Source organism: Lepidochelys kempii, chromosome 1, assembly GCF_965140285.1.
Source record: "Lepidochelys kempii isolate rLepKem1 chromosome 1, rLepKem1.hap1, whole genome shotgun sequence".
NCBI classification, from domain to species: domain Eukaryota; kingdom Metazoa; phylum Chordata; order Testudines; family Cheloniidae; genus Lepidochelys; species Lepidochelys kempii.
Genome location: NC_136380.1, coordinates 258,627,880 through 258,642,800, shown reverse-complemented (window position 1 = coordinate 258,642,800; position 14,921 = coordinate 258,627,880). Strand labels below are relative to the sequence as shown.

At 48.0% G+C, this 14,921-nt stretch overlaps 1 protein-coding gene across 5 annotated transcripts in view; it reads right to left on the bottom strand.

Moving 5' to 3' along the window:
• MICALL1 (MICAL like 1) overlaps positions 1-8,999 on the bottom strand; it is a 29,755-nt gene extending 20,756 nt beyond the window's left edge. Inside the window, exons 1-2 of one of the 5 annotated variants that reach the window (XM_073325923.1) lie at positions 8,873-8,999; positions 746-794 (exon numbers count right to left, since the gene is read on the bottom strand). Coding sequence is in view for 4 of the 5 variants with exons in the window: in XM_073325915.2 (XP_073182016.1) it covers positions 746-794; positions 8,267-8,412 (195 nt within the window). In the remaining variant the exon portion in view is untranslated. Of the gene's footprint in view, positions 1-745; positions 795-4,851; positions 4,926-8,266; positions 8,834-8,872 lie in introns of those variants that run through there. The other 4 variants (XM_073325915.2, XM_073325900.2, XM_073325934.2 and 1 more) reach the window with 4 other exon arrangements.
• Positions 9,000-14,921: the final 5,922 nt, after the last annotated feature.

Here is a 14,921-nt window from a genome sequence, read left to right as displayed (position 1 = left end):
AGGAGGGTCTCACTAATTTAAGCCAACCCATGCCTCCTGGCTGTTGCAAGGAAGACAGGGAAGATGTGGGTTGTGAGTTCAATCCTTGAGAGGGCCATTTAGGGATCTGGGGCAAAAATTGGGGATTGCTCCTGCTTTGAGCAGGGGGTTGGACTAGATGACCTCCTGAGGTCCCTTCCAACCCTGATATTCTATGTGGTCACTGATCTTCGACTCTACTCTCAGCCTCTGGTTTTTGGGCCTTCCTCCCCTGTCACTAACTCCAGTGCCTGCCTCTACTGCAAATGATAGCTTTTCCAAGGAGCGCTGTGAAGCTGACAAGAATCTAGACAGATGTACTGATGCCCATGAGGTTGGGAACAGCAGCTGTGAAACTAACCAGACTCTGGTTAGCTTCAATCTTCAGCTGTTTGGCAAAGTTCAGAACAGCAGAAACAATGGAGCTGTCAAGATGCCACCACATTGGTTTCCCACTTGGAAAGTTATCTTGGCAACGACAAACTAGAAGCTTATATTTTCTTTAATGGAAGCTTAGAACGTGCGAAAGAAGACACTTTAGGTCCCCTAACTCACCCAGGTAAGCTTCTGCCTTATCCAGAGTGAACAGATTGCCTTGTACAGATGACTCCCACTACATCCCCCAGCCCTCGAGTGCACATTATGCCAACACTGCGTAGTCTATCATGTTATTTCCCACGTCCATGACTCCCTCTTTCCCTCAGTGCAAGGCGTCAGGGGGACTCACCAGGTGGTTGTTCTCGTAGACATTGTCCTTGGAGAGTGAATCAAAATCTCTGGAACAAGAAAGCACAGAGGAGTGATATGAGAAAGGGGAGGAATGGCTCTGCAAGACACCACAAACAGGTTCAAGGGACAACCAATATTACAAGGGCATTTCAACAACAAAAAGCCTAACTCCCAGACAAACAAAACCTTTCTTAAAGTAGATTTAAGACTGCAAACAGGGCAAGAGACCATAAGAGAATTTTGTTATTTGAAAAAACACAAAGGGCTGAAAGCCAGGAAATTCAAACTTTATCATCATCATCTGTATTCCAATAGCACCTAAAGGCTCCAGCCAGTATTGAAGCCCCACTGTGATAGAGTAGAAGATTTAAGATTACGCATAAAAAAAACCCCAAACATGGAGAAATACAGAAAAAGTGTCCCAGACTACAACAACTCTGCCCTCATCTCCCCAACACTCCCATCTGAGGCAGATGATCAATCAAATACAGTATTGCAGCTAGATAAAATGTTAAACACTGGATGCCTTGCTGACTCAGACAAGAATCTAGGCATCTGGGAACACTTTAAACCATAGCATACTCTGGCATTTCACATGCAACTGTAGACAACTTAAATCATAGCCAGTGGAGCATATATGTAGCCTATCTGCAAGGGTTTAAAATATCCTGTGCCGGGGAAGCCCAACCAGTGTGGAGAGTAATGGGTTAAAATGGTTGTAAGATTTCCAGTACCTGGTGTGAGGAAAATATAGGATACGAGTTGCATATGTCTGTGGTGTGCATAAGAAGTGTAATGACAGCATCACTTTGTGCTTTTTACCGTCCAGCTGATGATCTCAGCATTCTACACTAAACAATGAACTCCGCATCACAGCATACCTGTGAGGTAGATAAGTATCATCTCCCTTTTACAGACGAGGACACAAGCCCAGAAATTAAAGGTCAGAATGGGCCACTCTTACTTACATTTAGTACTTTAACCCAGGAGGAATCTTACTGGTTGTGGCTACACTGAAAACAAAATGTCCTCATCATTACTGTCCCAGTTTAGCTTCACAACAAAGCTTAGTGCAAAGACAGGCAATAAGACTACTCCCAGCATGAGAACGGATGGAAGAAAGTCCCTTAGTGACTTTCCCAAGGTTGCACAGGAAATCTGTGAGAGAGACTGAAATAAACCCCAGTCACAGTCTCTGACACAGCAAGAATATACTTCCTCTGCTCAGAAGCAAAACATTGGTGTTGCTGTTCTCACCAAAGACCGGTGGAGTTGGAGGCTAGACCCTGGTCAAGCAAGTGGCACATACAAATGTGTCCACACACACCCCAACCCGCATCCCCATGTATGCTGAGCATTGTACCTTGTAATGGGAGGATGTGGGAATACAAGGGCTGAGTTAAGGTTATTTGATGTTAAGTTAAGGTTATTGATGCTCTTCGTTTTCATATTTGGCATTTTTTTCTATCATCCATAACCTTAACTTTGGATTTACTGGCTCACAGCTGTCTGTGTGGTTTATTTTTAAAGACAAGGGTCCATACAGGTGTTTTCCCCATAAATATTTATGATCATAACTCAAACTAAAGGGCTTTTTTGGTCTGGGAATTCTTTGTTCATTCTGTTTTTCTTAAAAACAAGAAGCTCAGCAACACGAGAGAAGTGACACGAGACCAGAGTGAAGGCTGACTGGAGTATGTGAACTTTGTATCTCCCTTTTCAAAAATAATAACTGTCATTTGAATTTCCTAGCTTTCCTTGTGTACATGATTGGCTTGGAAACTGGGCACTGGTTTTGGTGGAGTTTGTAGCAACCATAGCACTGGCCAATGAGGAGCATCCAAAGCCAGACCAAATACAAAATAATCTTCACCCCTATCCCTAATCTCTTCTGCCAACCCAAAACCACTTTATTCAGACAGGCCCATTCTGCTTGGGTGGGTGAGGTGTGCATGTGAAAAGAAGATGATGATGAGAGTTACCAAAGATTGGGAGTGTGAAGACACAGGTTGCTTTGCTAGTAAGGCAGGGTGGAAGGGTCTCAACTTTGATTGTAGAGAATAAATTCCACAAACACTATACTCCACTTGGTCTCCTCCCTCAGATCTAGATGGTGAGAAAGTAGCACACAAATGGTGGATAGGTTTCAGCCCATCCCCCTCTTTTCCCGTCCCTCACACTCCTTCTTTTAGATCTCCATAATATGGTCCTGAGGAGCCCGAGTTCTGCTCCCTGGGGCACACAACAGCACCCAGGGAGGGAATAACTAATACAGATTGGGGTAGGGCCTTCCAGTGCATTTGGGTGCTGCAGATCAGTAAGCCTCCAGGAAAATACACCCCTTTAGCTTTATTTGGCGACTCCTGGATTGAAATACCAGAATTTAGAATTTCACAACTATCTGGCACCTCACTAAATACATAACACTACTTTGGCATCAGCCTAAGGCAGTCCCATAATACCTGATTCATGGGAATACTGTCCTGATGAAGCATCTGTATTACCATTCCTCATTATTAAATCAGTTTCCTGGAAGACATCCCAGGAGCATGATTGCCCTGATTCAGCAAGTCCCAACAAAGCAGAACACACTTGGAGTCATAATTTCCATGGATATAGCATCTTTCATCCAAAAGTGCTTTGCCAATTACGTAGATACAGCAGCAGTAGTGGCCTCTGTGGTTTAGGACAGCAGCCAACAAGCCCACAAGATATTGGGAGCCAGGGGGCATTTTGTACAGCAAATACTAGAGCAAACTCCTGTATTTTTCCAAAATACATTGTGGGCTCTTTAATGGCCACACATACCAGGGAGGACTTCAGCTTTTAAGACCCTGTCTGAAAAATCCACACAGCATACTGCATAGAAATCTACCTCTCTCAAAGAGGAATAGTTGAGCTGACCCTGCCGGGATTTGAACCAATGACTCGAAGCAGACTATATATTTCAGATCTGATATTGCTATGGTGTGTCCCTCCTTCTCCTCTCGTTTTCAATGTACGTCTACTTCTCTCTCTCCACCAAAAATGCCGAGGCCAGACATTGTCCTATTCTTTCGGTGTCTATACCCTGAAAGTCTCCCTCCACAACCTCCGCGCAAGGCAGCAGTGCAAGGAAATGGGAAGAGATGTTCATTCTCCCACATACATAGCTGCTTCCTGCTTCACCAAGCTGCAAGGGAAGCCCACTAAATACTTAGATTGTGCTTTAGATTTTCAAAGCACTGACCAAGCATTAGCTAATTAATCCTCTCAGCCCCCTGTGAAGTAGGGCTGGGTATATTATTCTAGTCTTACAAATGGGGAAAAAGAAGTTAAGTGTCTTGCCCAAGGTCACACTCACAGTCTGTGGCAAAGCCACAAATTGAACCCAAATTTTCAGAGTAACAGCTGTGTTAGTCTGTATTCGCAAAAAGAAAAGGAGTACGATGAAGAGAGCTGTAGCTCACGAAAGCTTATGCTCAAATAAATTGGTTAGTCTCTAAGGTGCCACAAGTACTCCTTTTCTTTTTCCAAATTTTCAGAATCTCAGTCCAGGTCTCAGCCAGGAGACTGACCTTTGTTGCCCATTTTACAGATGGGGAAAACAGGCACAGAGAAACTGAGTGACTTGCCCAAGGTCACAAAACCAGTGAGGGTCAAAACCAGAATTAGAACCCACATCTCCAGACTCCCAATCCTGTGCCTAGTCCCAGAGACCACAGTACCCTAGCAGCAAATTGCTTAGGCTCATCTTTTTAACACCCCTCTGTTTTGGTGCCCAACTTCAGCTATCTTGGGCCAGATTCTAAAGGTGCTGAGCACTTGCACCTCTCATTGCTTTTTTTAGACTCTCCTTGCTTCCAAAAGTCTTGTCCCGTTTGCCTGAAGCTTTCCAGGATGGTGTATGCACACCCAGCAATAAGATCCCACCTGTGGAATTTCAAATTAATTGGACTCGTTTGAGTGGCCTTAGGAGAGCAAGGATGGAAACTAGCTTTAATTTCAACAATGGCAAGAGACAGGCTATGGTCTCTGCATAATTTCATGAAAAGGCATCACATCCCTCTTCTCAAACAGCTTGGAGGTGAAGGGGAAGAACTTGTCAAGACAAGTACATCTCACCTGGGGGTACAGCAGCTGTTCTGGGCTGAACACTCAGACACCCCATGCAGCAAGAGCATCCAGATAATAGACAGGCTCGATGCTTTACACATAACTGATAGATAAATAGGAGAGACACAAACTGAGACACTCTAGAACCAGGAGAAACCCTACGGAGCAGAGCGCTGGGTGAGCATTACTACACAGGAGCGAGTTCCATGACTGAGCGCCATCCACCTCAGCACAGCCGCTGCATGCATATGCTGTTTCACACCCTGATGGAGCTGGAACGTGTTAGCATACGAATGCATGTGGATCCAGAACTTCAGGGTCTCTTGGGTTCACACCATTGCAATCGGCTTGAGCAGCAGCAGCACAGTTGTCTGAAAGCGGCTGGAATGGCCCATCACGTTGGAAGCCCATGCAACTGTAGTAGAAGGCTATTCACAATTACCAGCCAGATCCTATTGCCAAGAGGATTGAAGGTGCTTTATAAATACAATTTAGAAGAACAGGGGGAATGCTTTTGCTCTGCTGTCTGAGAGATTTATTACTCCATATCCTTGAGTTTCCAAATCAAGACATGCTGAAGCGGCTGAAATCAGAGGAGATGACACAAACCCTTCGACCACCCCTTGAAAAATTCTTCCTTAACTTGCTATGTCCTTGTAAGGCCCTAGGTCTGTCTTTACAATACATTTCACTCCACTTAACTGAGATGCTCCTAGTTAGGACATCTGCCAGGGAACAGATTTGAGCCCACTGATATTTAAGAGCAATGACCGCTGCTTAAGGGGATGGTAATTCCACTTAACGCAGAAGCCTTCAGATGACTTCGGGGTGCTTACTGTAGGGTTTTGGGTATCTCACTTTCATGCTGGCCCTGTTGGTTTGCTTTTCAGCCCCTCAATTGCCAAGATAAATGCAAAAATAAAAACGGTATGAATTGCTACTCATCCCTGTTTTAGTTTGCATCTTCCACACTAGTGACCCACGGTGAGCATTGTGCAGGTGACTCCTGAAATAGGCAGGCAATAGACTTGATCTCTAGCCCACCTGTTCAGATAGCGCCTTCTCATGGGTGGTGGTTGGAGCCCCCCTTCAGGGAGGCTAGCCCCGGCTCCGCCCCTTCTGCCCGCACCTCCCACCCCTGCAGCTGGAGCCCTGAGACACCCCACACACACCTGGAGGAGCGCCGAGAGCAGCCCCCCGTCAGACAGAGGAGCCCCGAGCTGGCCAGAGGCCCAAGCGCCACTTCCCCCCCATTGGCCAGATCAAGGGAGATTACTGATGAACCCAGGGAGCTGGATAGCACATACTGCCTCCTCAGCTGCCCCGGAACCTGCATGGGGCATAATAAATCAAAAAATTCCCCCCAAAAGCCCGCAACTGGGGGGTCCAGCAACTGCAGCAGCGCCAGGGGTCTATTATACCCATCGCCCATGTGCCTTCTCCTAACTACATGGGCCCGTTCTGCAACAGGATGTGTGCTGCAGCTCCTCAGCCACATTAATATTAAAACAGTGTCTCCTGTTAATTGGGTAGCAATCTTTATTGGAATAGAAGGCCATCCAGAGGGCACCTAAACAAAAGAGGAGTCTATTGTGCTAAGCAACCTCAGCTGGGGTGGTAAGAAAAATGCCTTGGTTGTGGAAGGAACATGCAGTGCTGTATGTCAGATTTCAGAGACTTGCCTATGGGTGAGAAGAAATGTGTATACTGGGGGCAAGGGGAGAGCATCAGATCACTAGTCGCAGCAAAGACTGGAACAGACAGGTGGTGGATTTCTGAGCTGGCCACAGCATGCAGCTTGGGGGGAGGAGTGGGAATCATCTCAGCTGCCTATCTGGTTATATGGTTTCTCTAGGAGGAGAGCATCACCCCCAGCAACACCATTTCCAAACTCACCTGTCTCTGTCCCTCTCATTAATCTGTCTGTCAGTCCATCCCCTTCTACCCTAGAGCCTCCTGCAAAATTTAGAATACTAAATTCCAAGCCAGTAGCATGGTGGGAAGCCCTAGTGGCTATTTTCCACTGTCATCACCACTCGTTTCTGGTGTTCAGCGCAGCATTATACTAGTTAAGCCTGCACCTGGCACTCCCCTAACCCAAGATCAGAAAGTCCCCCACTGAAGCAGCATGCCCTCCTCCCTGGCACTTAATCAGACCAGGAAGAAGCTGAATCAGCACACAACCCTCCTCCACTGAAAAATATGCATACATACGGAATCACAGGAGCCTAGGATGGACATCTGTTAGGTAACAGTTGTCCATCCCTCATTCCTGGCCAATGCAGGATCATTTCCTACAGCATATTCTCCAGCGCTTTGTCCATACATGCTCTGCATTTATAAACAGTTGTTGGAAAGGAAGAATCTTATTGACTGAGATAGCACTGGGAATTTTCAAAATAAATGCAAAAATGCCTTAGCCAACAGAATAGAGCATATCAGACACAAGCTGCAGTAATACTGTCTAGGCCCATTTTGGGGAGGACAGGGTATGGGATGGTATTAGGAACATCACTTCCCATTTACTTCCTACTGTCCTGGTCAGATTATCCTGAAGGATTTGATAGTGACAGTTCCAGAGATAGGGGTTAGGGCTCCTTCCCCAAGCCTCATTTTTATTTTTATTTATTTTTTCAAATAAGGAGAGTAATTTGTCCTGTGATTAGCACAGGGGACTGGGAATCAAGAATTCTGCGTTCTATTCCCAACTCTGACTGGATAATGTGGGCAAGTCACATAACCACTCTGTGCCTCAGTTTCTCTCTCTGTAGAACGTGGGTAATAAACAACAGATACTCGAAGCTTAATTCATGGGGTTGATAAAATGTTTTCAGATCCATGGATTAAAGACCTTAGACACATGTAATGTATTATTAGTATTAAATTCCAAGGGATGCGGCTGTTCAGATGCAATAAATGTGAAAGAACCGCATTTACAGTCCAGGAAATGCTTTAAAGGTGCTCCCACACACAAACACCCAGGAGCCAGTCTCCAAGCATCCCACCCCAGAGCGCTGCCCCTCTGGCCCAGCTCCCCCTACTCTCCTTAAATCCCAGGACTAAAAGACACTCCGTTAACGCCCTTTGTCAACCCCAGAGGCAGGAGGGGTCCCAGAGCTTCCTGCACATCTGGGTGTCAGGGACACCTCCCCTATAGCCCAGGTATGAGGATGGCTCCCCGGTACCTCTGCCCCATGGAGCTGGGGGGTCCCTGGGCCCCCTTTCCCCTATCCTAGGGCGTTTCTCGGTGGCCCTACCCCTCTGTCCCAGGGTCCCCCCAGTCCCTCAGGGTTCCCAGGTGCGGTCTTCCCCGCCCCGTGAAGGGGCCGGGGCGGCGCCCCCGGGCGGCCGGGCGGGGGCCGGGTCGGGGCTCAGGCGAGCCCGGCGCCGCTGGGCCTGGTGCAGCTGCCGCCCCGGTACTCACAGCAGGTCGGGCCGGTGCCGGTGCAGGATGGCGCAGAAGGCCAGGCCGTCGCGGAAGGAGCTGCTGAGGTCGCGGATCTCCACGCCGGGGTAGCCCTCGCACTGGCGGCGGCACCAGGCCTGCAGGGCGCCCCGGGGACCGGACATCAGGGCAGATCCGGAGGTCAGGGCGCCGCCGCCGGGGGGAGCCGCATGGGAGGCGGGCAGGGCTCCGCGCTCTCCGGCCCGGGGCGGCGGTTCGGGCCTGGGCGGCTGCCGGGAGCGGCCTGCGGGCTCCGGTCCCTGCGCTCGGCCCCGGCGGGCGGGGGGCTCCGCCTGCGGGGCGGGGATCGCAGGGCTCCGGTGCCGCGGCTCCGCTGCGCCCCGTGCCCCGCCGCGGCTCGCAGCTCCCTCCTACCCCCTGCGGGCGCCGGCTGCGCCTCCCTCCCCGCGCCGGGCTCTGCTCAGACCTGTCCCCGCCGCTCCTCCGCCCAGCCCCGCGCCCCGGCTCTGCCTCGGCCCGAGCCGCGGCGGGGAGGGTCCCAGCCTGGCACCGGCCATGGGGCAGGGCCCGGGCGCTCGGCATAGCCCGGGACAAGGGGGAGTGTCCCGCATTGCCACCCGGTACCTCGTGTCCAGCTGTCCCTGGGCATGTCCGCTGTTTGAGCACGCCGGGGGTCTCGCAGCGAGCCATGGAGGGGAAGGGGATGTGCCAAGGGGCTCCCTGAGTGCCTGCTATTAGCCACGGGGGGCTTCCAGCTCTCCTGGCACTGAGAATAATAATAGAGCCAAAAGGAAGGTGGGTGAGACAATAGCTTTTATGGGCACAATATCTGTTGGTGGGAGAGACACGCTTTGGAGCTGCAGGGAGCTCTTAGGGCTGGGAAAGGTTCTCCCCTATCTCCCCGCCTGAAGCCGCTCAGCTACGTGCAACATATAAGTATAGTAAGGTTTCAGAGTAGCCGCCGTGTTAGTCTGTATTCGCAAAAAGAAAAGGAGGACTTGTGGCACCTTAGAGACTAACCAATTTATTTGAGCATGAGCTTTCGTGAGCTACATGCATCCGATGAAGTGAGCTGTAGCTCACGAAAGCTCATGCTCAAATAAATGTGTTAGTCTCTAAGGTGCCACAAGTCCTCCTTTTCTTTTTATAAGTATAATAGTTACCACTTGTATTTTAAGGGACCATTCAAGGTAGAGTGGCCCTTTAACACTTCTGCAATCATAGGACAGAAAGGGGGATGGGGGGGGGGTTAATGGGTTACAGATAGTTACATCAGAGGGGTAGCCCTGTTAGTCTGTATCCACAAAAACAAGGAGGAGTCCAGTGGCACTTTAAAGACTTAACAGATTTATTCAGGCACCGGACTCCACATTGTTTGTAATAAACCATAAATCCAGTGTTTCTGTTCAGTCCATGATTTTTAGTGTCTAGCAGAGTAATGAATTTAAGCTCTCAGGCTCATCTTTGGAAAGTGTTGTGCAGGTTTTCTTTGAGGATGAAGACCATACTGAGAATAAAATTTATTTACCCTCTGTATACAGCCCCATAGGTATGCATGGTGCTTACCAGATAATGAAGTCACAGGCCCAACCCAGGGAGTTTACAGTGTCAGTTAAAACCGTGTACCTGGGTATCTGGTAGCAGGCGTGGTGTGTACGTCAGCGGGGGATGCTGGAAACCAAATCAGAAACTGGTTAGATGAGTGAGTCTGGAGTGGGGTGTGACTCAGATTGGGTGCGGTAGGGCGTGTGCTTTGTTGGTGCTGTTCTATGCAGATCCTTCCCTTCACACTTACTAACCCAGGGGAGAAAAATGGACTGCATCCATTACTCAGGAGCCTGGCAGGGATGGCCTAATTTGAGCTCCTTCCCTAGGGCAGCTGGAGAGAACAGCAGGATTTTGTGTAACAGGCGCTCTGGCTAAACAATAGGGATATTGTGGTGTGTTTGGCGCCAAGGGAGGGAGAGGAGAGTGGGTGGCTTGGAAATCCAGGATATATTATGTGTCCCCCCTTGCACATCTCACAGGGCCTGAAACATTCTGCTGCCATAAGCAAACCAGTAACTCTCCTGAACTCCCACACTCTTACTGGGCTGCAGCCAGCCAGCCAATTATTAAACATTTTGCTGCCCTAGACAGCTACCAGCCCTGCCTCCTCCACGCTTCGGGCTTGTTCTTCCAACTCTCTAGGCATTTGCTACCTAAGAATGGAATGTCCTGATTGAGCATGTTTTTGGTCTCAACCTAGTATTAATAAAGCATACCACTGCAAGCCACAATTCCTTTAACAATCTGTTGGAGCCTGCTCTGTGTGCTGCCTTCAGTGCTTTCCAGTGTGCTAGAAATATTTCATTGCCCATTCTCCACAGACGGGGTGAACAAAAAACCAGGGGCAGAGTTTAATCATAAGCTGCGTTTCTGTAGTGCTTCTCACCCATAGATTTGAAAGCACTTCACAAAGGAGGATGAGTATTGTTATCCCATTTTATGGATGGGGAAATTGAGGCTCAGGGAGGTGATGTGACTTACCCAAAGTCACACTGCAGGTCAGTGGTGGAGCTGGGAATGCAACCCAGCTCTCCTGAGTCCCAATAGGTTTCAGAGTAGCAGCCATGTTAGTCTGTATTCGCAAAAAGAAAAGGAGTACTTGTGGCACCTTAGAGACTAAGCTTATGCTCAAATAAATTTGTTAGTCTCTAAGGTGCCACAAGTACTCCTTTTCTTTTTGCATCCCAATAGGGTATCTTGGATACTCATTGATGGACACTGGAAAATCCTACAACAGAATAGGTGTAATCTTCCTACTTATGCACGCTATATAGGATACCCCCTACCTTTGGGAGAGATTTAAGTTATGGATCTTGCAATGAAGTTTCAGAACCTGTTTGCAAAATGTACTAAGTCATGATCTGAGGTAGATGGAGTTTTAGGAGCTACCGGGGCTCTCAGAAGCATTTTATTCGGTGGTGTTTTTTGCTGGAGGAGATATGTTTCCAGATAGTGCCTGGGAATTCCACCAAAGGAATGCCATGCAGCCCTCAGGCTCAAATTAATGCAAACAGATCCCATGCTGAAACTGTAAACACAGCTCCTGACCTTCAAAACGTCAGTGTGAAGAGACAGACATCAGAAGACAATAGTCCCCCTCGTTGGGGGTGGGAGGGGGAGAGTTTATTCTGTCTCTTGGCTGTCCTCCGTTCATATACTGTCTGACCCCTTAGTATAGCTACACACCAGTCTCAGGAATGAGGAGCCATGAGCTTTTTGTCATTTTATCCAATCCACAGCACTCTATAGGAATCTGAGATGGGAATGAACATAAGAATGGCCAACTGAGTCAGAACAAAGATCCGTCTAGTCCAGTATCCTGTCTTCAGACAGTAGCCAATGCCAGGTGCTTCAGAGGGAATGAACAGAACAGGCAGTCATCAAATGATCCATCCCCTGTTGCCCATTCCCAGTTTCTGGCAAACATTGGGACACTCAGAGCATGGGTTTCAGAGTAACAGCCGTGTTAGTCTGTATTCGCAAAAAGAAAAGGAGTACTTGTGGCACCTTAGAGACTAACCAATTTATTTGAGCATGAGCTTTCGTGAGCTACAGCTCACTTCATCGGATGCATACCGTGGAAACTGCAGCAGACTTTATATACACACAGAGAATATGAAACAATACCTCCTCTCAGCCCATTTGGATTTAATCTTGGAGAGTGGTCAGTTTGGATGAGCTATTACCAGCAGCAGAGTGAGTTTGTGTGTGTGGTTTTTGGGAGGGGGGTGAGGGGGTGAGAGAACCTGGATTTGTGCAGGAAATGGCCCAACTTGATTGTCATGCACATTGTGTAAAGAGTTGTCACTTTGGATGGGCTATCACCAGCAGGAGAGTGAATTTGTGTGGGGGGGTGGAGGGTGAGAAAACCTGGATTTGTGCTGGAAATGGCCCAACCTGATGATCACTTTAGATAAGCTATTACCAGCAGGACAGTGGGCTGGGAGGAGGTATTGTTTCATATTCTCTGTGTGTATATAAAGTCTGCTGCAGTTTCCACGGTATGCATCCGATGAAGTGAGCTGTAGCTCACGAAAGCTCATGCTCAAATAAATTGGTTAGTCTCTAAGGTGCCACAAGTACTCCTTTTCTCAGAGCATGGGGTTGCATACTGGATCACATCATCTCTGTCACCTCTGCCCAGCCCAGGATTATTAACTGCAATATACTCTGCAGAGCTCTGTCCCATCTTGTTTTAAATTGCCCAAATGGTGGAGCTTCCAGCTTTTCTGGAGATACTATTCCACAGTCTAATAGACTGCACTGTTGGTAAATGCTTCCTGATGTTCTGTCCTGGCTCTTGTACAGCCCTCATCACTGAGGTATCGGAACATCTTCCAGGAGTGCATTAAGCAACGTGACTAACATCTCTCACTGTGGTTCTTCCTGTCTCTCCTCCACTCCCTAGGAGGAAATGGTGTGGGGATATTTTAAATGTGTACGTACACTGTATTATATATTTAGATTGGTAAATGCAAGATCAAAGAAGGGGGCTCCGCACTTGGAGCGGAAGGTGGTGATGTTTGTGATAATTCTTAGTTCCTGTGGAAGTTTGGTCCGACTCTTGAATTAGCAGCTGAGAAAGCTCTGCACAAACTGCACTCTTGCTGCAGGCAGTTTTGTTATTGCTAAGGAGCAGAGCAATTGACTGTAGTCTTGGTCTCTGAGCTATGGTAGCCTGGCCAACTCTTTTTGTTTTCTTTTTTTTTCCCCCAGCAAACAGTAAATTAGCCAAAAAAATGCATGGAGTTGATACAAATTTGCTGAATAGTTTCAGCCAAAAATTCTTTTTGGGAACCGAGGTGCCATTTCACACAACAGCTGGAGTAGGTGATGCTACCTCCTCCTGTAAAAGCTCAGGTCTGTGGGTAGCACACTCGGGTGGGGTGTGGAAGGTCCAGGTTCAATTCCGCCCTCTGCCTAAGATGGAGACAGTTTTTAAACTTCACTCTCCCACACCGCAGGAGTGTGCTATGGGCTATTCTGGTGTGGGCCTTTCTCAGTCTCTACTGTTGAAGCTCTTCCACTGGGTATAAATAATAAGAGCAAGATTTGAAGTTGGGCTTCCCATCTCCCAGAGGTGAGTACCCAAACCACCAGGCTATAGAGGCAGTCTCTCTGGCCTACTATATAATGAGTTATACAAAGTGGAGCAGCTTCAACAGGTGAGAATGAAGCCCAGTGGCTAGGGTACACGTCTGCAATGTGGGAGACCCCACGTTTAAATCCATTCTCCATGTCAGACAGAGGGGAAAACTGAACCCAAGTCTCCCACAACCCCGCTGACTGCCCTTACCCCTAAATGCTCTAAAGCTTGTAAAGGAGGTGGTGGCTGCACTACCTCCTCTTGGTTTGTGAATCTATCCTTTTAAAAGCACTCTGCCCAAGATGTTTCAGACCAAACATTTCATTCAACCCAAAATGGCCTTTTTCAAATTCAGTTAGACCCAAACCAATATTTTTTCAGAACTGCCACCAAACTGACAAATCATGTATTCACCCAACTGTAATTGAATGCTTTGAAGAGAAGGGCTAAGGTCTTGAACTGGACACGGTCTTCCATGGGTAGCCCGTGGAGGAAGCAGAGGACAGCTGCAGTGTGTTCGCAGTAGCTGATGTTGCTGAGATGAGTTATCGCATTCTGTGCTAACACTCATTCCCTACATCTACCCTAGCTCAGTTTCATCCCATTAGACCATGCTAAAACTCCACTTTCCTCTTCAGTGTGTACACCTTTTAAATACTTGTGTATCTGCCAGGACCCAACTAGAAGAACAGGGAAAATTGCTGAGCAGGTATCTTGAAATGACATGGCATAGGGGAAGGGGAGGAGTCACCTTTTGCTTTAAGAATATTTTTTGTATGACAGTACTGACGGTTCAACACCACAATCCAGCTGAAGGTTGGCATTGTCTAGGCAGTATCTGCCCCACGGTACAGTTGGTGGTGAATGTGGATGACACACTCAATCAGAACTGGAAAAGTTTCTTCAGCTGGATTTTCCTCTTTGCCAGGCTCTATGCTTGAAGTAGGACCACCTCCTTCACTGCCACAAGTCATTAATGGCAGCAACCTGTGCTGATGGCCCATTGATCAGAACCACTTTGGCCAGCACTGCCAGAGGGGACTCTGACTCCCAGTCACACTCTGCCCCCTCAGATGAGGCTGGAAGTAGGGATTATAACAAAACCCTCTCCCCTCCCTCCGGAACAGCATTAGTGACATTCCTACAGGGTGACTGCTGCTGAATGCCCAGCATTTCTCCAGTTTCAGCCAGTGCCAGGCACCGCATCTAGCTGAGCCCATCTTTCCACCCTATTGCAAGGACTGCAGCACCTTTGGCTTCTTTCCACAAAGCCAGCCCCCATCAGTTAATCTTTCACAGCCTCTCCCCCAGGGCACAGAGCCAGTCATACCAGCTGCAAGTGCATTAACATGTATTATATGCAGCAAAGGAAATCTTTTGACAGATGCAAGCTGAGGAACTGGCATATTTGACTATCTGAGAACAATACATGTGACTAATTATTTAAGGTTTAAAATGGCATATATGCAATTAAAGTGTCTATAATCCTAACATACCCGTGACAGATTAAGAGTAGACTGGGTCCTACTGGCAGCACTC